The sequence below is a fragment of the Choristoneura fumiferana genome, chromosome 20 (assembly GCF_025370935.1).
Source record: "Choristoneura fumiferana chromosome 20, NRCan_CFum_1, whole genome shotgun sequence".
NCBI lineage: Eukaryota > Metazoa > Arthropoda > Insecta > Lepidoptera > Tortricidae > Choristoneura > Choristoneura fumiferana.
Window position 1 is genome coordinate 4,252,079 of NC_133491.1, and position 27,358 is coordinate 4,279,436.

The following is a 27,358-nucleotide window of genomic DNA, read 5'->3' on the forward strand; positions in this document are numbered from 1 at the left end:
ATTTAATCAAATTCTCAAGCCAACTTTGTTTTCCAGAAATGGACAGCACGCTAGAAGACAGCAAAACCAAATCGGCCGGCATCATACGTCTATCCAGTATTCGGTCCATCATGGAGCGAGGGAAACACGCCCTTCTAGACATCACGCCTAACGCCGTGGATCGCCTGAACTACGCACAATTCTACCCCATAGTCATATTCCTAAAAGCTGATAATAAACATATTATCAAACAGCTGAGGGCTGGGCTGCCAAAGTAAGAATTGCTTATTTATTTTATCTAGGATTTTTTTTTTCTTAAATTTTCGCCTGTTTATAGAAATAAAAAGCCGACATAATATAATCGACAAAGGTATGGCATTAGATAACCCCCAGGTTGGCATCCGCCATCTTTAAAAAAACCTTGCTAATGGCGTTGCTATTATGTGCGAATTTTCGCCTCCTAACACATGGCCATCCACATTTTGAAATTGTTTATTTTTCCATCACAGAGAGCTGCCTTTTTGTAGAATAAAAAATCATAATATCATCGACATACACGCCTTATTTGATAAAAAAATGTGCATTCAGAGAAATAAACCTTTTATTTTTTTCTTAAAAATGCCCATTCCTAATGAAATATATTAATTTCAACCAGGTCGGCCCACAAATCGTCAAAGAAACTTCTAGAACAGTGCCAACACATGGAACGTGTGTGGGGACACGTATTCACGCACACAATCACCCTCAGCGAGGCCAATCAGAACACGTGGTTCAGCAAACTGACTGATCTCATACAGAGGACACAACAACAACAGCTATGGGTGTCGGAGACCAAGGTGAGAACTGAAGTACTAATATTGGTGGAAGGAAAACAGCTGACGGTATTGTTTAGGTTAAGATCTGGTTGTGGTATTCTAAAATCTTTAAAAAGTTTTATACCAGTTTACAACAGTTTAATGAAACCGTCAAGCAAGATAAGGATAAAAAACTAGAATAAATAATCTGTTCACGAAAAGATTTTAGAAAAGCTGAAATATAACTTTATAAAATTAAACTAGTTTGTTAATGTCGTTTGGAACTAAACAGAAGATAGGTTTTCTTGTCTTTCTCATTTCAATCTTCATAAAAACCAAGAAAATCGACGAGTCCCGAGCGACATTGACATTTTGGTTGTACATTTGCGTATGGGAAGGTTACTTTATATGTGTATGTATGTCTGTCTATTTACAAAAGTATGTGGCATCATGCTTCCAGATGGTCGCTTGGTAAAAGCAAATTGGTGCATTTGGTAAATTGTATGTGCTTCATACAGAACTTTATATATTTTTATAAGTGACTGAAGAAATAATAATGCACTCCTTAAAAATGTATAGCTTACTAGCTGTTGCTCGCGAGTCCGTCCGCGTAGAAGTATGAAAAATAATTTACGTCCTATTCTTAAACCTACCGAATATACACAAAAAATTTCAAAAGAAAAATCGTAAAAAAGCTGTTTCGGAGGAGTTTGGTCACAGTACACAAGAATTTCATATATTACATTAATAACTTACCTACTATAACAAAGCTATGGCATTATAATGCGATACTATTCTGCTAGTGTTCTTACATAAATTATTTTGCTCGTCAATATTATTTTTAAGACTTATAATCCATTTACAAGGAACACGATCACAATCTGGATTAGTTATTTATTCAGTCACTTCTACAATAGGCATAAATGTATTAACCTATTTCGTTTCTTCTGTCTTTGCGGCGGTGTAGCACGTTGAAATGGTGTCGGACATTTACTTCCCGATTCCACCATCCCCCTACCCAGCCTTTTACCCTATCTCCTACCCCATTAACAACTACCCACAACCTCCTGAAAGGCCTATGCATTCACCACACAACATGCCATTTAATTTCGCTAAACCAACCAAGCATAACAATCAGCTGTATGACGCTAACAAGAATCACATAGTGCCTTATTACTACTCCGAAACGCTAGCACCTTGCACGCCTAACAATAACTACAGCGTAACTAACACATATTTGACTAATAAAAACAGGCATACGGTCGCCAATTATCCCTTGGAAAGACAGTATTATCCAGGGCGTAACTTGAGTCCTCGAACAGCTGCCAGTCCGGAAATGTCTCAGATCTTCGCTAAGACAAATAGGCATCCGCAGCAAGGTTTCAGACCTTATAGCGTTCTAGAAACTTCCGCGAAATCTCCGATCCCGAACATTCAAAGGCCGTCTTCAGTTGTTCCAATGACGGAACAATTCCGTCCCGCTTCAGTTTTCTTCCAAAGCAACAAATTGGAGAGTAAAGAGGAGATTCCTGAATGGAAGGCTAGGTTACAGAAAGAAATGCCCATGCCTCCTTTGAAAACTTTAGACAAACCTTTGCGTCAGATTTGCCGTATTCCAAATTGTAAATGCAATTCTAAGCCCGCTGTGGATCCCGCAAGATTTAGTGAAGTACGGACGCTTCCGACAGTCACAGAGAGGTCTCTTCATAAAATTAAGAATTTGTCTTTACCAACTTTAAAGTTAGATGAGCACGATCTTGAAAGAAAAAGAGATATGACTGAAGCGGAGAGAGACATCAGTACCCTAAACAAACCAATTTCCGAACTGCATTTAGGGTACGTTTAGTTAAGGTTTAAACAATAAGTATATTAGATGCCTACAAAAGAGTTACCAAATTACTAGATTTAAGCACAATATTAATTACTAGCACTTAGTTTGATTTTGCTTATTACTTATTGTGTGTATATTTTGCTGCATGTAAATAATTTGCAACAATTTCGTTTGCTTTTTGCATTTATGTTTGTATGCCTGATGCAGATAGTTTTTGTTTAATCTAAGTTCTTTTAAAAATTACCAATGATTGATATTTTGAAGTTTGCCACTAGTGATTTTTTTATTGTCACTACCATTGTTAAATACCTACCATTTGTCAAACAAATGAACATTCAAACCGATAGTTGTCAAACCGTTTTAAAATATTGAATGTTAATTTGCCCAGTGTGTACCTACCCATTAATCATTCAGACGCTAAACCAAATTTAGTGGCTGTAACATTTTACTGCAATCATTCATTTGTCTTGTATTGTCACCCCATTCCATAAACCCACCCTACCGGACGCTGCTCGAACATCAACAAACATCAACAAAATGGCCGATGCACAAAATGGCGGAACGAAACAGAGGCCCGAGCCGTTGTCGGACGACTTTTTGTTCTCAATGTCTTCGAGTACCGAGAACCGGCTCTCATACGCTTCGAGTCCTGAGAGTGATTTGGAAGTTAGCCCACCGCCGGCGCCAAGACTGGTCAAGTCTTCTTCGGACCCGTCGATAGCGACGACTCAGGACAACATGGATCGAGATGACGATATGACCCATATGGCCGACGCCGTACCGCCGCCTTACACGGTTGGTATCCTTATCCTTCATTGCTTATGCTGATGTGATATGTGGCTTTTAAATCTGACATTAATTTCTTAACTTACAGATGAAGTAGGTATTTTATTTTTCTGGAACGGCTATCAGCATTATTCGTAGTATCAGTATCATATTTCTCAGTAGGTACCTATGTCTGTTCTTCATTTTTCTAAAGACACCTAAAGCCAAATATGTCATAAAAGTCAGCTAATTAATTTATTCCTTATCAAATAATCATAAGTTCTTATAGAAAATTAATCAAATTAATTTCTAGCCAATAATTAAGTAAAACCAGGATTTTTGTGGTACAGTAACCAGCACCAATATCTGATACAACAAAGCTTGCGTGAATATCTGATACGACTCTATCCAGGGCCGGTACGACGTATCAGATGTTTTTGTTTGCACGCCCCGCTGTGAAAAATATGAATGCAACCAAATTATTCTTTGTTTCTTTATCCTCAAATGTGCTCATTAAAGCAAATACTTCATAGTCCGTATAATTTGAACACACATTTTGTAGCAAGTTTAAGCCCTAAAGCCGAGTTTAGTCTTGCAAGAAAAATCGTGCAAGTTGCATTAAACTGCGGCGCTCGATTGACCACTACAAACTCGTTGGCTTTACGGCCTCGCAATGTGATGCAACTTGCACGATTTTTCTTGCAAGTCTAAACTCGGCTTAAGACCATTCAAGAACTTGCATACATGTTGCATTACATCGCAGACTATGAGGCACAATTAATTCAGTGGATCAAACAAATACTGCAATGTAGTGTATTTAACTTGCAAGTTCTCTGATAGTAAACGGGGCTTTAGTGATAAGAAAATTGTTTCTTGCAAGTCTTGACCCTCACTATCCCCACAGCAAGGGGGCTATGACAGCAAATACGGCTTCGCTTCCAACGGCACCGGGGCTTCCAACGGCGTCACCCACAACGGACAGAGCTCGCAGCCAATAGGGCAAGAAGCGCCACCGTACCAGTGTAATCCTATGGCGCACTCTCCCCCGCATTCGCCTCTGTACGGGACTGGTGAGAGATTCATTGCTTAATTAATAACTGATATACTGAACCTATTTGTTAAGATTAATCGTGATGACCGGAGTCCTGACGACCGGATGGCCAAGTGGTTAGAGAACCTGTCTACGAAGCTTGAGGTCCCGGGTTCGATTCCCGGCCGGGGCAGATATTTGTATGAATAATACGAATGTTTTGTTCTCGGGTCTTGGATGTTTAATAAGTATTTAAGTATGTATTTATCTATATAAGTATGTTTATCCCTTGTCTAGTAGCCATAGTACAAGCTTTGCTTAGTTTGGGACTAGGTCAATTGGTGTCAAGTGTCGCATGATATTTATTATTATTTATGTATCTGGAGTATTTCAGCACACATTTGAATCGGTTTGACTGGAAACCCCTAGAAAGGTAAAGGTTTTTTTTAATTCAAAATCTAGTCACTGTCTATGAGGCGGTGACACGTTGAACGTCGACCAACATAATAAAAAAAAATTGTCGACCATAATTTATGAAAAAGAATTACATGCAGTGGTGTTCAGTCTAAGTAACCTAACCACTGGAATACCCCTATTCCGGACTACCTTTTACTCACGGCTTGGCTCGCCTGAATTATTAGGTTTAATCCTGGGATTTTACTTCCCGTGAGAATTCCCAGGTTTAAGTAGTGTCAAAATGTATGACTCTGTCATTCAAACCCGACCCCAACCAGGGCTAATTTTAACACACCCTGTATAAAGGCTTTAAGTAGATGAGTTAGTGTCACTGTTTAGTTCCAGAGCTCCCGCCGCGAGGGTCCGCGGGCCGGCCGGCGGGCGGCGTGCTGCTGCCGGCGCCGCCCCCGGCCGCCCCCCGTCACGCTGCGACACAACCCACAGGTAACTAACGTACACTAAATTACCATCCGAATAGCCAGATTCTTTACCCAGGGCCGTCTTTCACCAATGAGGGCTATCGCGTATGAATTTGCCACTAGAGGCGCTAGTGTAGCGTGAGGTCTCCGAAATGTCAAATCTCATAGTTTTTGGGGAGCTACGCGGGTTTATTTATAATTAGAATAAATTTGTGAATATTTTGCAATATCTGAAATTAATTATGGCAAAATATGCGTTCCGGGGCAATGAATGTCTGTGTTTTGAGACAGTTTTGTCTTTCGGAAACCTTTGTCCTCCCTTTTTTCCGAACAAAACGGGGACTTTGCAACACTGTGGCATGCTCGATATTTTTATGGCAAGGTTTTAAGGTGTATTAAATATGATTTTAATCTAAACTTTGTTTTCATGCCCGTAATAACAGACTTTGAAAGCCATACTTAAAAACCTCACGCAACAGTGCGCCATCTAGTGAGACAAAAAACGATAACCCTCATTAGAGTCTCTGGGCAGAACATGCTGCATTCGGTAAGCCTGATTTTCAAACTAGAGTTGAATAGCTATCGGTTATCGTTTGGTAATGAGGGCTATCGTTTTTTGTCTCATTAGATGGCGCACTGTAGCGTGAGGTTTTTAAGTATGGCTTTCAAAGTCTGTTGTTACGGGCGTGAAAACAAAGTTTAGATTAAAATCATGTTTAATACACCTTAAAACCGTACCACAAAAATATCGAGCATGCCACAGTGTTGCATAGTTCCCGTTTTGTTCGGTAAAAAGGGAGGACAAAGGTTTCCGAAAGACAAAACTGTCTCAAAACACATACATTAATTGCCCCGGAACGCATATTTTGTCATAATTAATTTCAGGTATTGCAAAATATTCACAATATTATTCTAATTATAAATAAACCCGTGTAGCTCACCCAAAAACTATGAGATTGGACATTTCGGAGACCTCACGCTACACTAGCGCCTCTAGCGGTGAATTCATACGCGATAGCCCTCATTGAGTAGGGACTAGGGGATCCAATCCATCGCGGGGCCCTGGACACGTGCGTATGCCACACTGGGGATGAAGATCCTGTCTTTACTTACACTTTGCGGGAAGAGTTAAAGAAAGAAGAAGATAATAAAATCAAGTGCATGCAAAGCTAGTGCCACCAGAGTTGAAGTCACGCGCAGAAGAACATGTCGTGTTATGACAGCAGGATTTTGATATTATATACTTTATTCATTTAATTCATTCTTCTTTTGTGCAATTAGTTCTTTTTGTAGCTGTGTGTATAATCATTTACTGGGCACTACCTATAGTAACTTTAGCAATAATTTGTTTTAGGCCCGATGGATTATTCGCGGTAGTTTCTTTGGCTGTTCTTTCGAAGGAACTATTGTGTTTTTCTCGCACTAGATCCTTCACAAGAGATGAAGGAAAAGCTGCGTTTGTTTCTTTGCCTTTGTTCCTTTCGCAGCAGCTTTTGCCTCCTTCAGTTTTTGCAAAGGAACAAGGGCGAAAAAATAAACGCGTTCTTCCTTCATCTCTTGTGAAGGAACTAGTGCAAAAAACGCAATAGTTTCTTTGTAGTAACAGCCAAAGAAGCTATCGCGAATAATCCACCGGGCCTGAAACAAATCCCGGTTGTAATACTATGAATTTCAAATTCAGTATAATTTAAAAGTATATTTTTCTACAGAACCCCCGCCCCAGCGCTCAAGAGCGTCTCTTCGGTCCCCCAAAGGACGCAAACGGGGATGACACTGCCACGTACACTGCGCGCCCAACTAGCATGATCATACAGCCTACTCAAGGCCAAGGGTCGTTGGATCGCCCCAGACTGCCAGGGAACCCGGTAAGATCAAAAACAGAGGCCGTATTGTCTAACGCACTGACGTTCGCGATCGCATTTACCATCTCTTTCTATCCTCATCTTATACTGTGTGACAGAACGAAGTGGTGAAAACGATTGATTTTGTGACACTGACTCACGCACCCATATAAGATGTCACTACATGCTCGCTGCGAACACTGTCAGTTGTACTCATACAATGGTAAAATGCATCAAAATTTACTGCATCACGCTGCACTTTTGATGCAATAAAGTTACTTTTTATTGGATTTTGCTTGAAGAGCATATCCATAATTTACTATTCTCAAAAAATCCTCTAAGAAAACATGTCCGTGGAAGCTATGCGGGGTGTCCGTAGGTTTGTATGGAAGAGCAACCCCCTTAAACTATACTTAATTTTTTTTAGCATTAGAAAAAGGTAAGCGACCTTGACGTGTATTTTTATTGAAAAACACTTTTGAAAAATAAGTCACAGCAAATAGTAACAATTAGCAAGGATATATGATCATTTACATTATTTTGGTATCATAAGTAACTATTACTGTTTTTTAAAAACGTTTTTCAATAAAAACATAACCCCCCTTCGGGCAGTCGGGTAAAAAGACTCGTTAAGATTGTTTACCGAGCATAATGTACGAGTAACCGTAGTTTTTAAGCTTTAATGCAAGTAAGTACGTAGGATATCTTACTTTTTAGTTGCCTAATAGAATTAGATAACATAATTATAAATGTGGCTATACCATACCAGGGTGCATAATATTACAATATTTATTATATTAGAATAAGGCCTTGTATTTTATGTTTTTTGACAAATAATAAAAAAAACTCTTTTTCTAATGCTAAGAAAATCGATGTATAGCTTGGTAATGTCATTCGGAACTCGAAACAAAAAATCGGTTTTCTTTTTATTTCTCGTTCGAATCTTCAGGAAAACGTAGAACACCGGTGAGCCCGAGCGACATTAATATTCTTGTAGTATGTACCACCGCGAGAGTTGACGTAGTGAATACAGGACGTCCAAATATTGTAATTTTTGCAGCTTTTTTGTCGGGCCAAACGAGCGTTATTATTTAAGTTTCCCATTACAACTTAAAAAAAAAAAACAATCGCTTCATAAAGGACGGAAATTCCGAGGCAACAACAAAAAAAAACAACTAACTTGATCCTCCTCTCCTCCTTTTTTGAAGTCTGTTAAAAATGGCACGTTCACCACTCGAATAGAATTTCGTCTGTCCTACAGAGTTCGGTCTTTTTTAACGTTCAATATTTAAACCGCAGTTGTAATAATAAAAATATAAATATAACTTTTTAATCTTCATCTTTGTTGTCAACAGCAAAGTTCGTATGACGGCACCTCGTCTTACGACTACGGAGGGTCCAACAACGGTTCTGCTATGGGGACGTGCAGACTGCCGCCAAATGCTCCGGATGATCTCAAAGTCGCACCACCACCTTCTAAGTAAGTTTCTTAGCTAACAGTGTGAATGATTCTATTAATTATGATTTAGGCTCGTAAAGTGCACTTCCTAATGGGACTTTTCAATATTCCCTATTTCCTTTATTTACGCCATAACTGAGAACGCTTTTAACAATAACATCAATATCATTCATCTTTTTTCGCGTTTTGTAAAAGTTTGTAAAATTTTCTAACGGAAAAAAAAAAGTTGGAAAACTATAATAAAAAAAAAAAATGAAATGTTATTTTATTTAGGTAGTCAGTTAGATCAGAAGGTAGTGGACACGTATTTTTTAATTTGTTATACAAAACATATGAAGACTTTATAGCCAGTTAAAGTGCCGCGTGATGTCACGCCGTGCAACACTTTCTACCACGGCGTGACGCCCCCCACTACCGCAGTTTAACCCGCTCCATCTTTGTCACTGTCGTGTCAAATATTTTCTGATAATTTTACTAAAGGACTAATTTTTTTACTCAGAAAACTACCCAATGGTCTTTATTACAATTATTCGTTATTTTGCAGTAAAATTGAACCCCCGCCCCCTCCAAACCCGACCGCAATGTCATCGCAGAGCCCGCAGAGAAATTCTAACTCGCATGAACATAATTCGCTGGAATACAGAAGTTCTGACAATAATTACAGGTAAATGTGAACTCTTCCATAGTCTAAGTTTAATTTCATCACTATCCTCGTAGGACGTCCACAGTTGGACATAGACCTCCTCCTTACTTAAATAAATGAGGGAAACCCGACATAGCCAAGCGAATTAGCTCGTTGAATTGGCAATGAGCAGGCCAATTCGCACGGAGAACAGATGCCCGTTGGGGACGAAAAGTACTCGAATCTAGAAATTTAATTTAAAAGTTTTAGAAAAAAACTTCAGTACTTATAGTAATTTAACTGTAATTGTTCCTAGGGAGAATTGGAATGAATACCAAAGTAAATCAATAGAAGATTGTACAACAAGAGCATAAAACGAGCATTTTACCCAAGACGGTCATATAGCCCCCGAGCCGGTACGGCGAGGGTGGATAGTCACTTCGAGCGAGGGGAAAATGGGTTTAATGCTCGAGTTTACTCTGCTTTTCACTTAGATGGCGAGGAAATGAAATAGCAACACTGGAAACAATTAAGTGTTCACTTTGTATATATACCTTTTATTTTTGAATTGAAAAACCACGTCTCATAACGTGCCATTGTGCTTTTCATCATTTGATATCTATTTTCTTCTTGTTTGTTCTGTTTTTTTTTATTATAGACGTATTTGGAATAATTTTAGAAAACTGAAATGAGCTTTAAGTATTATTACTAAATAACCCCCTTATTCATAAAACTTAACAAGCCTATGTTAACTAACAAATGCTTTGTCCCTTTCTAACAAATACAAATGTCGAAGTGACAGGTAAGGACAAACGAATTTTAGCGGCATTTTAACTAAAATAGGTTTGATTGTCGTTTATGAATAAGGGGGTAAATGTTTAGTAATAAAAATACAATAACAAATTTAAATATTACTTCAACAATGTATGGCGAACTTTTTTTGTAATTTCAATATTAGGTGATAAACTTCTATGAAAAAAAAAGCTCAAAAAAAAGAGAAAAAAAATAATTCAGAAACAATAAATTATACAATTATTCCTCAACGTAAACCAGAACACGTCAATATTCAACGCTTACTTCCTCAACCTCGTATCTACCCGAATTGTATGTACAACAAAGCAACACTATCTTACTTAACTTAAAGATGCTTCTAAAGCAATTTTATGTGGCCAGATACGAGGTTGTGAAAGTAAGCGGTCGATATGTATTTTAAAGGGGGACCCGTTCACGATAACGTTCGAATTTCAAAAACTTTCCAGCCAAGAGGACAAAAAACGACTTTCCACGAAAGAAAATAAAGCTTTTTCGAGCTAGTGAGATGAAAAAGTCATTTTATGTCGCCTGGACATTTTTCTATATCAACAAACTACAATAATTAACAAAAATAAATAAAAATAGAATTAAAACTAACTTACTCTAATCCTAGAAATCTATATAATTACAAATATCACCCAAGTCGCTGCTATTGGGCAGGGTGCCCATAAGGCTGGCTGCGTTTCCTTGTTGTATGGCAATACCAATACGTTGACCGAGGAAAGAGCCAGCCCTATGGTCACCAGTGGAACGGCTAGCTTCTTTTTTAAAACTTTGTCGCCTGGATCCAGCATAAACACGAACTTTACCAGCACGAGAAGTGAAAAGCTTATTTTGCAACCAGGACGATAACGATGACCATGATGATGATGTAATTGGCACTCTCAGTTTTTTTTTTTTACTGGACAGCAGATCATCGGAGAACTTCCGCAGCCCGGCGCAGGCGCAGCGACCGCCGCCCATGAACGGCAACAGCCCGCACACGCCGCTGCACGCGCGGGGACCCTCCTTACCCAACGTGCCGACCAACGATCAAGCCAAGTACAGGTGACAACTCCTGAATTTCCCATATTGATCATCATGATTTTTGTGTGAAAATATAAGTATTATAGAATTTTGAATCGGTAGCCCAACATCCTGGGGTGGGCACGGCCCACCCAGCTCCCCCTCTACACGCTTATGATACTGATTGATTTCTAGGTTGAGGCAGTTGAATTTTCACAAATCCATGTAATGGATGTGCTATTCAATATTTTTTCTTTTATAAAAAACCTTCCTTTGAGTAAATTTTGCTAAGGTATCTTAATTCTTTAGGGTTATTTAGGGCTTTCAGGGTTAGTTCGTTTTACACTCCGCATACCAGTCTTTACATCTCATCACCACTTATGCATTAAAATTTCCCTTGATATTTATTTAATTATCAATGAAAATTTTTAACATTAGAGTTGATACCAATGCGCTTTAAATTTCAAAACATGAAAATCACATGCAACAAAAATACCTGCAATCGTTTCGACTTCCGGTTGTTGGTCGCCACTCGAGGACTTTTCGGTTGCCTTTCAAGTTGTGTCGTTTGGAAAAACTAAAGACAATTTAAGAGTTAAATGGTATTTATTGTTTTTTCAAAGTAATCACAGTGATATGTAATACACTTTTTCATTCGATCGAACCAGTTTTCGAAACATTTATTCCAGTCCGAAGTCGGGGTCTCCAAAATGGCCGTTTTGTATGCCTCAACCGCTTTTTCAGGCGTCCGGTACCGTTGACCACGAAGTCGTTACTTGATTTTCGGAAAAGTGAAGAAATCATTAGGGCATAAGTCTGGGCTGTACGGCGGGTGTTCCAGATTTTCGATGTTTTGCTCTTTTAAAAACGCAATTGTACAGTACTATACGACGCCTTGGTTTATTTTTTCGGAACTCGCCGATAACTTCAGGTAAACAGTGGTATACCAGTCAGCATTAACTGTTTACGGTCTTCGAGCATGATGGTGGCAATGTGGCCACTGGCCATTTTTCGCTGGCTATTTATCTGTTTTTCGAGCGACAAATAATAATAAAATAAAAAAGTTGTACTGGGATTTTAATCCTTGCTTTCCTAAAGCGACACTAGACCCTCCGGCTAGTCGGAGTGCAGCCTGCAGGAAATTAATTTTACCTATTGTCTCCAGCAGTCGCACCAATTCAGCATCGCAGGCGGACTACAGCGGGCGCGGCGCCGTCCCGCCCTACAAGCCGGTGCCGCCGCCCAAGCCCAAGCATTACCGCCCGCCCGATAACCCGCACCACCGAAATGGGGTAAGATTTTTATTTATTTTTTAGCTATAAAATTAGATTTTTCATGACAAATGTACTAACTAAATTGGACACATTTTGCAAAGCATGTAATAAAAACTAGATTTTTTTTTAATAACTCTGACTACAAAATGGCGTACAAAATCTATGGGCGAATAGTCTATTGACAGTTCATAAAAAGTACAGCAGGTTATTTGGAATATCATTATTCGTATTGCACTCGATTTAAATGTAGTACTAATCTACAGAGTATGGAGCCGGCCCCTCCCCCCGCACCGGCCGTGTCCCCGCGCGCGCCCGGCCCCTACCCGCATCCGCACTACTCGCACCAACATTCGCTGTCGCAGCCGCACCATCGCCCCCACCACAATAACTACCCACAGGTACTAACACAAGAACTAACTTTTACACTCAAACACTTGCATAGAGCTATGTATTTAAGACAGAGCTAAGAGAAAATGCCAGTTTAAAAAAAGACTTATGAAAATCGATCCACAATTTACGGGTCAATTGGTTAATATATGTGCGTAAAAAACATACGAATATATAACCTCCATTTGATGTTGTCTTTGATAGAACTATCTCACCAACATTCAATACCAGTTGAAACACTACTTAGCAATGACGCCTCCTAATGTTTAATGGGTAACTAAGTTTCTTTCATTAGTAACAGATCATAAGTACGTATGGTGGTATGGTATCTTGATAAATCTAAGTAAGAAAAACCTTAGACCTAGCATAGTCCCTTGTGAGACTGCATGTTGATCTAGTCAAGATAATCGAATTTTTGCTTCTTTATGTCAACTTCCTTGCTTTTACTTATTAAATTATAGCTAAACAATAATGATTATTTCAATTATTTATACTGGTTTTAATCATCAGTTCCATTTATAAAATATTCAGAGTTTTATTCTGTCAAATGCTTTATTAAGATCTAGTAAGTGAAAACTTTGTCATTTAACAGCAGAACATGTCATATGGCGGTCAGATGCCGCCACAGTCACCGCCATATTCCGGCCCGCCATCTCACCACCGCGCCATCAACCTACCACACAACCCCCATCTTATAGGTAATCTTTTATTAAATTCCTAGCATACGAAAACATCCGAATTATTTCATTTGAAATTATGTTTCTAAAAGTGGATGTATCTATATGTACTTGGTGACATAATAATATATTTGAAAAAGATAAACCAAGTATATAATTTAATTCCTAAGAATAGAAGAAGAATGAACCATAGAAGCTAAATTTCCCAGTGGTGGAGTAATAAATAACTTTAGGATAAACCCCCAAAGTCGAAAGCGGCAGATAAAAATTACAGTCGATTCGTAGTGATATTTCAATTGGTCTGTGTAGCAGTTAGTGAGCAACCATAATAGAAGGAAATGCTTATCGATCTTAATGTACCTATTAAACTAGTAGTATGCTCATACTTGAAAAGTGCTAGCTGTGTAAACTAATCATTTTAACTGGACAGATTTAGCAGGTAGTCGAGAGCAACGCGGGTCGGCCTTCGAGCTATATAGGAAACCTCAGCACATGCACAATATAAGGTAAGAAATCCCATTACACATACTTTTCATTGCACTACAATGATCAATCTCCACTTTACAAATAAATCCAGAATTCTCAAAAACATACATAATTGTTTTGCCGTTATTGTTGTCTGAAATTGCATGTTTAAAAAAGTCATATCTTTCAAGATTCTCTAGCAGTTTCGGTCCCGTATATATTAGCCCTGTACAATTTGCTCTAACATGCAAACACCAATCGCTTCACAAACGACTAACAATGTCTTGTCGGGCCACAGTATTAGTTTCGGTCTTGTATGTGGTTATAAATACATAATACATATTTTGTAACATATACATATCTCTATATCGGGGTAAGTCTGTAAATTGTAATAACATTGTATATTAGAGTATTTAGAGTTGTTTGTAATGACAACTTTATTGGCAGTGCGTGTCTGCATTTTAGTGCAACTTGAAAATTCTGTAAAAGCATATTGAATTAAGTTGTCTCTCTCCTCTCTTAATTTCGCACTTTTAAATTATGGATCAATGTCTTTGGCATTTGGCTTACTAGTTCTACTGTCCACTACAAAACTTTCTATTTTGACATTCGCTAAGATGCTCCTATTTTTCGTGATCTCTTTCCATATGGCATTTATTTCAATATGCTTTTTAAAGGATCATATAATTCACCTCTTGAAAATGCCATTGAATTTGGACATTTTAGATAGTTCTCCAGTTTCTTTCCCTACTATCGCATTAAATCATATTTTTTCTCGAAATACTAATATAACTTATCTAAGATGTCCAGATTTTATATTCATAGCGTAACTAAGTGGGTGTTTGGTTGTGGGTTTCCGCAGTTCATCTGACGCCATGAACTCGAGCGTGGAGCGCGACGAATCTTTCTCGCCAAAAACAAAAAAGAAACTGTCTAAAAAGCCATCGTTCATTAAGAACGCCGTGCTGGACTTGTTCCGATCGAAAACAAAAAATTCGCAAAAGGTGTCTCGACAAAAGTCACTGTGTGACGCTGATTTACTGCAGAGACACCAGCAGCAAATGCCAGTACTCAGACGAGAGAAGTCTGACCTCTCCGACCTGAATACGCACATGAGGAATACGCAAATCAGGAATCAAATGTTGCAACGTAGCAACTCTTCCTCATGTGAAAAGCCTATTATGAAACCAATTCTTAAAAGACAGACCTCGTTCTGCGATGACAGAAACGGCGTCGTCTGTACGGTTAGAGATTACGACACCAAACCTGTCATGAAAAGTCTTAGACGACAGAATTCTATGTGCGAAATAGAAACTGAACCCAAAGTTACCCCGCTGTTACGTAGACAGAATTCCCTCATAGAGTATAATAGGCGCGGCATCTACGGCCAGTCGCCAAGCTTTAATATGATTACCAAAATAGACCCCATTTACCAAAGACAGCAAACGAAACACGAATCATTCCACCCCACGCAGCCACTACCTCCAGAGCCAGTATACCAAACCAAAGAGCATCTTGTATACGACCCTATTCCTAAACCGAGAAGAACATACGCATCCCTTTATGATACGTCAACTGAAAACCCCTATGCCAGCAGGTCTGAAGTAACAAATCAAAGTTTTGAGAGTCCGTATGGAAATCCACAGACTGTCAGTATGCCTCTTATGGACCCGCCTTATGCAACTAGAGCAGAATGCTTTGGAGAAAATCCTTATGCAACCAGATCAGATTGTTTAAGGGAAAACCCTTATGGATCAAGAATAAATTCTGTTCAAGAAAGCCCTTATGTTACCAGAGCTGAATCTATTAGGGAAAGTCCATATTCAACAAGAAGTGAAATAATAAATGATAATCCTTATGCTACTAAACAAGAGATAATTAAGCAGTCGGAATCTTTGTATAGCGAATCTCCGTACTCTAGCAAAGAACATATGTTGAGACAAAGAATGATCGCAGAAAGTCCATATTCTACTAAAGAGGAATTGTTGCGATCTAGATTTTCTGAGTCCCCTTATAATACGAAGGAAGAGATGCTAAAGCAAAGGATGGATGGATCATTTACTGCTAAGGAGCCATTGTATGGGAAAAGGACATATGATCCACCACCAAGTACCTCATGGTCAGAGAACGTGTACAGCGTACGTCCTGACAGAAGGCTTCAAACACCCGTAAATTATCCCACAAGAATTTCTCCTATGAGCAAATGTATGAGTGAACCACCATATTTTTCTAGAACAGAAATGATGGCCCGATTAGATCAAAGTGAATCACCATATGCGACTAGATCTGAAATGAAATCTAGCTGTTCAGAATCTAACTACTGTACTAAAAGTGAAATTAATGACACCAGACAAGAAATGAGACCAGCGTCAGCAGAATGTACATATGTTTCCAAACAAGAGATTTTATCTCAAAAAGCCGCAATGCTGGCCAGCAAAGAGTCGTCTTACGGTATTAGGTTAGAAGAGAAACTGGAAATGATTAAACAAAGGAACCAAGCTAAAAAAGATATGATTTATCAAAGTAGGAAAGAGGCAAACGAAAGTGATGCTTCGAAAATGAGAGAACCTCTGTACGTATCAAAAAGAGAACTAAAAGAAAGTGTTATTTACGAATCCCATCAAGAAGCTAAAGAAGTTGTAAAAGCACAGGAAAGCAGTGCTAGAAGTAGTCCATATGAGCTAAGTGACGCTAATCATTTATCCCGTCGAGAGCCTATATACCAGACAAAAACAGAGGCGCAGGGTAGTACTGAAACAGAAACATTCCAGGAAATTGATTTTTCGAAATTGAGATTAACTGAATCTAAAACCGACGCAGAAAAGGAAAAGTCATTGAATATAGAAACTAGCGTGCTTAAAGGTGAACCTGTATTTACACCTCGATTGCATAGTAAAACCGAACATATATCAAGTGCTTTAAAGGCAACTGCCTCTCCTGTACCTTACGAATCGACTACATCCATGGAAACTCATTATGCTTCAGAATGCAGCATGAACTTTGAAAACAAACCTCAAAGCACTCCTTACACATCACAAGATTTGGAACAAGGAACGCCAAAAACTAATAGAACTGTAACATTCTGCGACAAAATTGTGGAAAAGAGTCCTGAGAGTAGTCAAGATAATTCAGAAAATATGTCTGCCAGTCAGAATGAGACGACCGTGATTAACAATCAAAATACAGTGATACAGCAACCCTTATCTGAAGAAAGTGCTTCTGAAAGTAAAGAAGTGCAGCCTGATGGTCCTCATACAACTTGGGGTATATTTGATAGTGAAGGGGGCATTTTAGAAGATAGACAATGGGGTGTGTCACTGATTATTCCGCCTAAAGCTATAGCCCCTGGCATCAAACAAAAGATCTACTTTACGGTGTCGGATCCGAGACTGAGCCAACGCGTGGGGGGACCACCGATCGATATGGACAATGGTAAAGCTTTTTGTATGAAGCACGCGCCTGTAGTGTAGACTGCACATACTAATTGGGCATTAATGATTGCATATGAAAGAGCAAGATATAGAATTTGTGATTGTCCCACTGTCTTAGCTATGTAGTTTGATTTTGCATTTAGGAAGTAATTACAGATTTGCATGTATTAGCATGTGGGTTAGTAGATACGTCATCTGCACATATGTACTAATTGTTTAATCATACATTTGTCATTATGACACTTTTTACATTCACTTATTGTATTTATTATTATCATGTAAATATTGTTGTGTATACGGTGTTTGTTAGTGGTATTTCAGTCGGTACATTACGCCACAATATATAGGTGTATATATCACAGGCCCTTAAAGCAATATAATTATTAACTTTCATGACTAGTCCACCTAATAAATGTATAACACACTTACCACCTAGCTACGTTAATTGTCATGTTATTTATTACTATTTTTTTTTTTATTACTAGGATGAATCATATAACATTTATTTGTGCAGTGTCTACCAAACAATTCACTCATACTTAGAGATCGAGGAGAGAAGACGTCGTCTTTGCTACGTACAACAGACCATGTGATTGTATGTTTAACAACATTTCATGCATTACTACCACACACTGCGCATCATACTACTATTTATCATTAAATTATACTTTTCCTTATAAATTTTGTACTTTCTTTACTATATTCATATGTATCTGTATCTTTATCAGTGTCATTACCTATTCACACTTTAACAATCTGCGTTTACTTTAAGGCTCGTTTTGAATTCAGGCTCTCTGATGGTCCGCTTTATTGCTCGTTCTAATCATCTGGTTTGCTTGCTTAACATTATGCATTATAATGTTGCGATTTGTGTTTGTGTGTTACATTGTACATTTCTAATGTTGATCTAATTGATTAATACGATTGACATTACTATCAACCTATCCACAATTTATCACTCTAAAATTCAATTCTTAATCGATCTCCATAGCTCAAATTCAAGACACTTATTTCTTTCAATAATCTTTTCAAACCGCCTTTACAGCATTTCCCTTTTGTGCATATGAATCTCCACTACAAGCATTCATGTACAGTCGCGGAATAAAAAGGTTGACCACCTTAAGGTCTGTTTTTGTTTGCTCAGTATGACTGATTTTTATCGACCGAGTCTGACGTTCCGTCAAAATGTCATTCAAAAAGGTAACATGTGCTTGCAACGTGTAAACGAATTTATTTGAAAACTGGTCAATCTTTTCATTCCGCCACACAATAAAACCCAAACTTGAATTTGTTAATTTAGTAACTCTATACCATCCATCACATTATCCACGTAAATACTTGTATGGAGAAAATCCCCATATTTATCTATAATTTTGATGGCTTCCTAGGGTTAGAATAATAAACCAATAATAGTCCACATTTTGACAATCGAATAACAAAAATCCTGCCCTGCCGTTCCTTATGATATGAAGTTAGCGAAGATTGCGACGTAGGAACTATAACGTTTTTTATGTAACAGGTGAAGCGATGCTATCCCCACTAGTGATGTGCGGTCCGCAAGGCTTGGTGTTCCTTCGGCCTGTGACACTTCGACTGCCACACTGCGCCAACGCAGTCCCTTCCCTAGGCCTCACAATCAAGGCTACAGACACTGAGGCCCATCTCAGCACCGATTGGGACCAAATACACCTCCCTGCCACTACCACTTTGAATACAGTTGCAGTTAAAGTTGACCATTTTTAGACGATAATTGTTAAAAAATAATTTAAATATAGTTTTGGGTGAGTGAGTGTCGGTGAGTAGCATTACAGACTGGAGGTAAATCCAAATTATTTCGGAAAATAATAAATTTGATACTTTTATGAAGCAGTATGAGCAGAACAAAGATTGGTTATAACAAGTATTAAATGTGATGAGTTTTGGGATTTCGAAATAATTTAGATCTACCATTTAGTCTATAATTACTCTAACTTCCATAATTCCTTAACACTAAAGATTTTTTAAAGTTGATTTCATCGTTTAACTTGGCAATAAATGAGCACATGTATGTGTGTGTAGGTAGGATTGGGTAGTGTTCAATTTTTAATTTTTCTGGACCTAACTAATATAAATGAAATTGGTTGCGAGGTCAATATTTCTTCCAAAATTTCTAAATTCCCACCTTTAGGCCTTATGTACACATTTGATTAATGTATCAATATTCAAAGAGCTATTTTTACGTGTAAAATAGACAGGATTATAAATATAATTAGATATAGGAGCTTCGTTTTGACATGGTTAAATAGTGGTGCTCTAGCGTTGAAAAATATAAAATGTTGTATAGGCACAATGCATTCTAGACAAGTTTAAGTAGAAAGAAATACTTTTCAAAATTTCTAATGTATAGTTTGAGACTTATCTTTTTTATAGCGTTTCATATCAGTTAGACGATATTTGAGTTGAAAGTCTTGTTGGTGATACTTAAGAATTGAATGATTGGCGTTGTAAAAGTTAGAATGAATATACTTACATGAATATTATAAATAATTATAATGTAAGTTGCTTTACCACAACTTAGAAATTTAAATCTAGTTTTAATAATGTTGATATTGTAATTTTATTATTTAATGGAATGCATCTGCATTTATGTTTATATCATTCGGAATGTTATAATGATTAATCCGAATTGATTATGCATTTTTATAATTTGACATTGATATAATAAAATCATGGCTTATTTTAACAGCCACGATATGGAAAAAGCACAAAAAATGCAGTTTTTAATAACTTATTCAATTTACACTGAAGTTGACAAATAATAGGGAAAAGGAAATCCATTTTGTTCTCTTTTTCTAGATCGTGGTTTTTCTTAAATAATTTTGCAAGTTGTGCAAATTGCTTGAGCACGTTTATGTTAGATTGATTGATAAGAGCTCCTCGTATGATATTTTCCTACCATGTGTCGCCTTAATACCTGTATTGTATTGTATTGTATTGTATATTACCTTGTTATTAGCAATGAGTTTCATTTTGACTCTACAATAAAATTTTATACTTACCGAATTGTAGTTTCTTTTCTATTTATTTTTATTTGTTATACCCCAGTTCAATGTCCTAACTGTGTATATCTAAGTGTTATAAGTGATTTTCACGAAGTGCTTTAATTCATAGTGGTTCATATCATAGGAGAAGTTAAACACCATTAGTTATGTTAACTTATAGTAGCGTTGAAGTTACTGAGCGAAGTTCTCAAAATGTATGAAGCTTAAGTCAATGCACTGGATGTAAATCAGCAAAACGCTTCAGTATATGCGTTCAAGGCACTCAATGCGTTAGTAGCCATGTACCACGGCGATCTAAAAATAAACTCAAAAATATACGTTTTACCAGAAATAAAAACAATCAGCTTGATTGTCGTCCCCAAAAATGCGAACACAGTAATTTTCATAGAAATCGTTAGAAACTTCCAACTATATATTACTCATCACAAAAACTTGTAAAGTTAAATGAAAAATAGTTTAGGTACGTCCTATTCTCAGACCTACAGAATATACACAAAAAAATCATTAAAATCGATCCAGCGGTTTCAGAGGAATTTGGTCACAAACACTGTGACTGGAATCTTATATATTAGAAGATTTATAGTATATTTATTTATTTTATATCGTATATAATGTAATAGTTTTAATTATAAAATATGTGCTTTCTAGCATTAACGGTCTCTAAGCTAAGCCACGGACGGAAGGGCAGGCGAAACTATAAGAGTTCCTTGTTATACTACGGAACCCTAAAGACGGTAAATCACTTCTACCGGGTGTGGCCTGTAATATGAGCAAATATTTTAAACATAGATCATACTCCTCAAACTGAACAACATTAGTTCAGCGACTTTTGAAAATAATTAGTTTTTTTTTAATTTTTATTCGACTTTGAAAATTTATTCGATGTTTATTGTAGAGTGACAGGCGACGTCAGTTGTGTTCAAGGATGGCGTACATTGATTTGCAGTATTTAATTAATGTAATTTGTATGAGAAAAGGAAAATTCAAATAATCCATTATTTTTAAAAGTCGTTGAACTAATGTGTTTTGTTTGACGAGGACGATCTATGTTTTAATTTTTTGCTCCCATTAGGTACAGGCTACAGCCGGTACAATTTGGTCTTCAATACATTATTATTCTAGCTTAAAGCGTACACACCACTAGAAATATGATTCGAATACGGCTCTACCTTCACCAGTTCACACACGATAATTGTATGTTATTTACACATGCAACTTAATGGTAATCGCAGATGAGCATGTGCAAATTGCACGCGTTTATGTGTACTTTATAGGGTTAATCTTTGGCCGATAAAATGGCGCCATTAATATTACAAACATAAAAAAATTGTGTCAGTCACGGAACGGCCCTTCCTATAATACTTAGTAAAAATTCTTCTCCTATACTAGTTGGATTTTGCCTACAGGTTTCCTAGTTTTTTTACGAGTTATTGGAAGGGCTACGGGTAACCACCCGATAGTACTTTGATTTAATTCTTAATAACTTCGCCGCAGTGAGCTTAGCTTAAAATCCTGGCAAGCGCACCCAGATTAACTTTACCATTTTGAAAAATCATAATCATTATGGTATGAACTTTCCAGCAACGTTATTACCTTAGAGTCGCCACAAACCGCTTTTTTTAACCGACTTAAAAAGGAAAATGGGTGTTTTTTTTAAAGTTTGTTAGGTACCTCAGAACTCCGTCGTTTATGAACTGTTTTTTTTTTGCGTTCGTCTAGGAATGCTTTCAATTAGGTCCCATAAGCACCAAATCAGGATTTGATGATTGGAAGGAAATCGAGGGATCTCTTCAAATGTTTTAGAGACACCTATGGTAATTTTGATATATTTAGTTGTAACTCGTGCATTTGCTTTTGAAAATCATCATTTGGTGAAGTGGAACTGATGATGAAGACCATAGTTGACCATCGGAGTTACTACTCAATAAGAAGTATTTCACGGGTTGAATTTCAATTACTTTAACACAGGTTGCTAAGCAATTTATGCTCGTCGTAATGCATATGGTGAAATGGAATGGGCGGTATAAAGCACTAGGACTCCTCAATAATGAAAGTCTCTGCATCGGAAAAAGCAATCTTTTGTAAAAGGGTACGAGCAGTTATTTTATTGCATCTTAGATTATTTACACTAAAAAGCGTTTTTTTTTTTTATACAAAATATTGAACCGACTGCAAAAAACCATGAAAATAATTTTCTACCAGTCTGAAGTCGGTGCCTCAGCACGAGCCAGCAAGAGTGATTGAAGCCCAATATGTAGTGCGTAGGTGAGTTAGGCGACTAATAGGTCTACTCCTGCTGGCTCCTGCTGAGGCACCGACTTCAGACTGGTAGGAAATTATTTTCATGGTTTTTTGTAGTCTGTTAATTTTTTTGTTATGCATACTCAACTTCCCTTGGCGCCTGCTCTAAGTTGAGAAACTTCGATGGCGCGATGTAGGATGTCGAGTTTCCATATTAGCTCACTAGATGGCGCTAGGAGTCGTTGCAGTTCTAGGTATGCGAGGAACCACAGTCCGGGGCAAAAGCGACATTTTAGCGGCGATCGTGTGTCGCAAGTGTCAAGCGATGAGTGACGCGCAGTATCAATCGCAGTCGCTGCAAATGGCGCACTTTATATTGCACTGCACTGCGCCGGCGCATCTTACCACAGCCGCCGTGCTGGACACTCGCGAACACCAGTACTTATCTAAAATCTGTTTGCCGAGATTTGTTAAAAGAATAATATACACTCACCAAAAGTGCCTAGGGATGTTTTTATGTAGACAGTTTTGAACATTTCAATATACCTAGGCGTACCTATTTGAAGGGTCTACGGAAAGAACGTGTCTGGTCACCCAAGCAACTTTTTGAGTTATAGCGGTTTGAAAGTTAGTCATCACGAACAATTACTATGGTTACCATTTATTTAAAAGATCAAAAAATAGTTTTTTTTATTGTTGTCAGATTATTTAATTCAATGGTAAGTCATAGTACTTTGTGAGCTCTACATTTTGGCATTAAAATCTCATTTTCAAAAAAAGTGACTATACATGTTCTTTCCCCACGGAAAGAACCTGTCCACACCCTTCATTTATTAGGTCATCATCATCATCATCCCAGCCTATATACGTCCCACTGCTGGGCACAGGCCTCCTCTCAGAACAAGAGGGCTTGGGCCATAGTTCCCACGCGGGCCCAGTGCGGATTGGGAACTTCGCACGCACCATTGAATCGCTTCGCAGGTTTGTGCAGGTTTCCTGCATGTTTTCCTTCACCTCAAAGCTCGTGGTAAATTTCAAATGTAATTCGGCACATGAATTTCGAAAAACTCAGAGGTGCGAGCCGGGGTTCGAACCCACGACCCTCTGCTTGAGAGGCGATAGGTCAAACCACTAGGCCACCACGGCTTCAATTATTATTCATTTATTAGGTACTATTGAGTCAAAATATCAAATTTGTCTATATATACTCCATTTATTTTAACATGCACACGTTTTTAAATGAAGCAACGAAACTGTTTAAAATTGTGTTAAGTAACTTAATAATAAAAACATAATAAATACCGCTAATAAATTTACATGTAGGTATTTTTAGTCCATTTGTGTTCGAAATACCGAGGAACGTGTGTTACAATTTGACCGTTAATTCAAACCTTAAATTAAACGGAGTATAGTCTAATCTGACTAATACTCGTATCCCAAGATTTTTTTGATGTGCGTATAAAAGTAGCTAAAATAGGGGTCCTTTATTCATCACAAATGCAATCCGCTAATTGACAAGATTTAATATTCCTAAGACTATAATTTGATTCGTTCTCTGTATTCGAGGTCGTATTGCCTAACGACAATAAAATTTTCAGGGTTTTATGTTTTACTTTACTTTAAGCAACATTGATCTGGGAACATATTACGCTGAGTGAGTGAGTGAGTGAGTGTGTTTACAAGTTCATGTATATCATATCAGTTTACACCAAGAGATATTATGGGTGCTCCAGGGTTGCACCATGATAACTGAACACATTATTTACTCATATTAGATATTTCAATAGATAGGTACAACTCACAGATTTTTCGCTATTTTCTTCGAACTTACAATATTTACTGAAAAACACTAAATGCACGTTTATAGAATATATTTTATGTATAAAAAAGTGCTTTGATAAATGCTAGCCCCCTTGGCTCACAAACCAGATTTTTTTAAATCTTCTTTTCGCTCTCCTGTAAAATGATGATTTTGCACTTGTATCACTTATCACAGGAGGCACAGAATTGCATGAACTTAGAAACTTAATTCTTTACAGTTGCATGAGACTACAGCCCTAGTCCTATATTATATTAATATCCACTCCATTTTTCTACAAGTACCAGATAAAAAAAATGAGAGACACAACAAAAGAATCATAGAAGGATTTCCTTTTCTATAACAAGATACGGAGCAAATAAACAAAAAAAAAACAACTAAAAGCTAATTCAATCAATATCATCAATATAGGTTCTACCATCTCCATTTTGAGTATTATTTTGATCCACCATTGATCTGCGTGATCACAGGACTGCAGAAGTCTTTCAGCTCTTTCAGTTCATCTTGAAAGTCTTCCGTCTCGGCCATGGCGTTATCATCTAGCCAACGAAGTGTCTCTTCACACTTACTATGTATTTCAGTAATATCTAATTCTTCCATCTTGCTTGTCGCCTTCTCAATAGCATGCTTTACGTCATAAGCGTAAGTTTCCAATATATTTTTTGCATTCACCCGTGCTTTTTCTTGATTATCTTCATATTGATATCGCTTGGCATCAGCCAGCATTCTTTGTATATCAGCTTGGGATAAACGGCCCTTATCATTCTTGATTTTGATGTGTTTTTGTTTTCTAGTGCTTTTCACTTTTGCAGTTACATGTAGTATGCTATCAGAGTTAACATTGAAGCAGATTTCAATTATCTCGGCACCACGTGGAGCAGGTGGTATATTAAACAGTTTAAGTGATCCTAGTTGGTTGTTATCTTTAGCCATCGCGCGTTCTCCTTCAATGATGTTAAGAGTTACAGTAGTCTGGTTGTCTTTAACTGTTTCATGTAGTACAGTCTTTTTGCAAGGTATTTTAGTATTACGCTCAATTATCTTTGACATCAAACCACCTAGAACTTCAACGCCGAGAGAAAGAGGGATCACATCAACTAAGACAAGATCCTGAATTTTAGGTTCACCTGCTCCAGTCAAAATAGCTGCCTGCACCGCCGCCCCATAAGCCACAGCTTCGTCTGGATTGACAGATAAATTCAATTTTTTTCCATTGAAGAAGTTTTGCAGAATACTTTGAATTTTCGGGATGCGAGTGGATCCACCAACTAGAACCACATCATGGATACTATTTTTATCAAACTTAGCATAATTTAAAGCATTTTCTACTTGTACCAATGTGCTATTGAAGAATTCAGAATTAAGCTCTTCGAATCGTGCACGTGAAATTCGGGACATAAAATCAATACCTTCAAATAAAGCATCTACATCAATGCTCGCCTCAGTGCTGGTGGAGAGTGTGCGCTTAGCCCTTTCAGCTGCGGTGCGCAAGCGACGTAGCGATTTTGGATTGTTCCGTAGATCCTTCTTATATTTACGCTGGAAGTCATTAGCAAAAAAGTCAACCAGTATATTATCAAAGTCTTCTCCTCCCAAGTGGGTATCTCCGGCAGTAGACTTGACCTCAAAGTGTGAACCTTCTGTTATTTTTAGTATAGACACATCAAATGTGCCCCCACCCAGGTCAAAGATCAGAACATTTCTTTCTCCTTTCAGGTCTTTATCCAATCCATAAGCTAAAGCAGCTGCAGTGGGCTCATTGATAATTCTCAGTACATTCATGCCGGCTATTGTACCAGCATCTTTGGTCGCCTGCCGCTGTGAGTCATTGAAGTAAGCTGGGACCGTAATAACCGCTTCCTTTACTTCTGTGTCCAGGTATGCTTCGGCTGTATTCTTCATTTTCGTTAAAATCATGCTGCTGATCTCCTCAGGGGGAAAACACATTGACTTCCCTTTGTAATCAACTTGTATTTTGGGGTTTCCACCATCGTTGACTACTCTAAACGGCCAGTGCTTCATGTCCTGTTCAATCTGAGGGTCATGGTATTTTCTTCCAATAAGGCGTTTGGCGCCGAAGACAGTGTTGTAAGGGTTGAGGGCCACTTGGTTCTTCGCGGCGTCTCCTATAAGGCGTTCAGTGTCAGTAAAAGCGACATAGGAGGGCGTGGTGCGGCTGCCCTGATCGTTGGCAATGATCTCCACCTTGCCATGCTGCAGCACTGCCACGCAGGAATACGTGGTCCCCAAGTCTATACCAATTGCTGACATTTTTTTTATTTCACTACTAAACGTTTTATAGCTAGCAATAATATTATGTAACAACCAAAAAGGATAATTATAACCACTTCGTTATCTATACAGCAACTTCCATTCATACCGACATTTCGATAATTATCAATTTTATAGTCTACCCCCGATTTACCGGTTTATAAAGCCCCTTTGGAAAAGGTAAGGGAATATGAGCCCATGCAGACAAGTAAAAAAATGCACTTTAAAGGCAGCCTTTAATGTTTTGTTTATTTTTCTATTGTTCTTTATTTGATTTTCGGTTTAACCGTGAAAATATCAGAAGTTATCTTGAGATTGAGTTATTAGTTATAAGAAACTGACTGACTGACTGACTTATAGATCAAAGCGCAGCCCAAACCGCTGGGTCTAGGAACATGAAATCTATATAATCAATATTTTATTTAACACTGGCTGTTGCCCGCGGCTTCGCCCTCGTTGTATTTTCTTCAATAAAAACCTTCTCCTGACTATTGTAAAGAAATAATTAGCGAAATCGAACCAGTCGTTCCCGAGTTTTGCGCTTAGCAACACAATTTACGATTCATTTTTATTTATATAGATAGGTGAGCAAAAGCTTACTTACGTCAACAAACAATAATTTAAAAAAATATTCATGATCATTTTCTATGTAGCATTTTGGTATTTTATTTTAGTTTACTTTTTTATTAGAATATAATATTTTGATTGCTATTATATATGTATATACTTATTTTAATT

General features: G+C 37.7%; 3 protein-coding genes across 7 annotated transcripts in view; 2 read left to right on the plus strand and 1 right to left on the minus strand.

The window, feature by feature from the left end:
* Positions 1-20,290, plus strand: part of LOC141439123 (uncharacterized) — a 59,928-nt gene extending 39,638 nt beyond the window's left edge. For 2 of the 5 annotated variants that reach the window (XM_074103263.1, XM_074103264.1), the window contains exons 3-12: positions 6,984-7,139; positions 8,471-8,595; positions 9,119-9,238; positions 10,919-11,056; positions 12,180-12,306; positions 12,552-12,686; positions 13,268-13,373; positions 13,783-13,858; positions 14,680-17,249; positions 18,768-20,290. In XM_074103263.1, coding sequence (XP_073959364.1) covers positions 7,077-7,139; positions 8,471-8,595; positions 9,119-9,238; positions 10,919-11,056; positions 12,180-12,306; positions 12,552-12,686; positions 13,268-13,373; positions 13,783-13,858; positions 14,680-17,249; positions 18,768-18,991 — 3,684 coding nt within the window. In that variant the 5' untranslated portion in view covers positions 6,984-7,076 and the 3' untranslated portion in view covers positions 18,992-20,290. The remainder of the gene's footprint in view (positions 1-6,983; positions 7,140-8,470; positions 8,596-9,118; positions 9,239-10,918; positions 11,057-12,179; positions 12,307-12,551; positions 12,687-13,267; positions 13,374-13,782; positions 13,859-14,679; positions 17,250-18,767) is intronic. The other 3 variants (XM_074103267.1, XM_074103266.1, XM_074103265.1) reach the window with 3 other exon arrangements.
* Positions 35-3,131, plus strand: LOC141439126 (uncharacterized). Its single transcript, XM_074103275.1, has 3 exons — positions 35-253; positions 635-815; positions 1,741-3,131. Exons 1-3 carry the CDS (start codon positions 39-41, stop codon positions 2,617-2,619), a joined length of 1,275 nt encoding a protein of 424 aa, XP_073959376.1. The 5' UTR covers positions 35-38; the 3' UTR covers positions 2,620-3,131.
* A 3,301-nt stretch (positions 20,291-23,591) lies between the features above and the next one.
* On the minus strand, positions 23,592-26,722 carry LOC141438885 (major heat shock 70 kDa protein Ab-like). Its single transcript, XM_074102931.1, has 2 exons — positions 25,759-26,722; positions 23,592-25,617 (listed from the first exon to the last, which is right to left on the minus strand). Exons 1-2 carry the CDS (start codon positions 26,618-26,620, stop codon positions 24,785-24,787), a joined length of 1,695 nt encoding a protein of 564 aa, XP_073959032.1. The 5' UTR covers positions 26,621-26,722; the 3' UTR covers positions 23,592-24,784.
* Positions 26,723-27,358: the final 636 nt, after the last annotated feature.

Excerpts from the sequence above, each read along its gene's own strand:
- LOC141439126 (XM_074103275.1), top strand. The coding sequence starts at position 39 with ATGGACAGCACGCTAGAAGACAGCAAAACCAAATCGGCCGGCATCATA. Across the intron at positions 254-634 it reads CTGAGGGCTGGGCTGCCAAA|GTCGGCCCACAAATCGTCAA; the intron begins GTAAGAATTGCT and ends AATTTCAACCAG. Across the intron at positions 816-1,740 it reads TATGGGTGTCGGAGACCAAG|CACGTTGAAATGGTGTCGGA; the intron begins GTGAGAACTGAA and ends GCGGCGGTGTAG.
- LOC141438885 (XM_074102931.1), bottom strand. The coding sequence starts at position 26,620 with ATGTCAGCAATTGGTATAGACTTGGGGACCACGTATTCCTGCGTGGCA. Across the intron at positions 25,618-25,758 it reads TGTAGATGCTTTATTTGAAG|TTGGTGGATCCACTCGCATC; the intron begins GTATTGATTTTA and ends ATGTGGTTCTAG.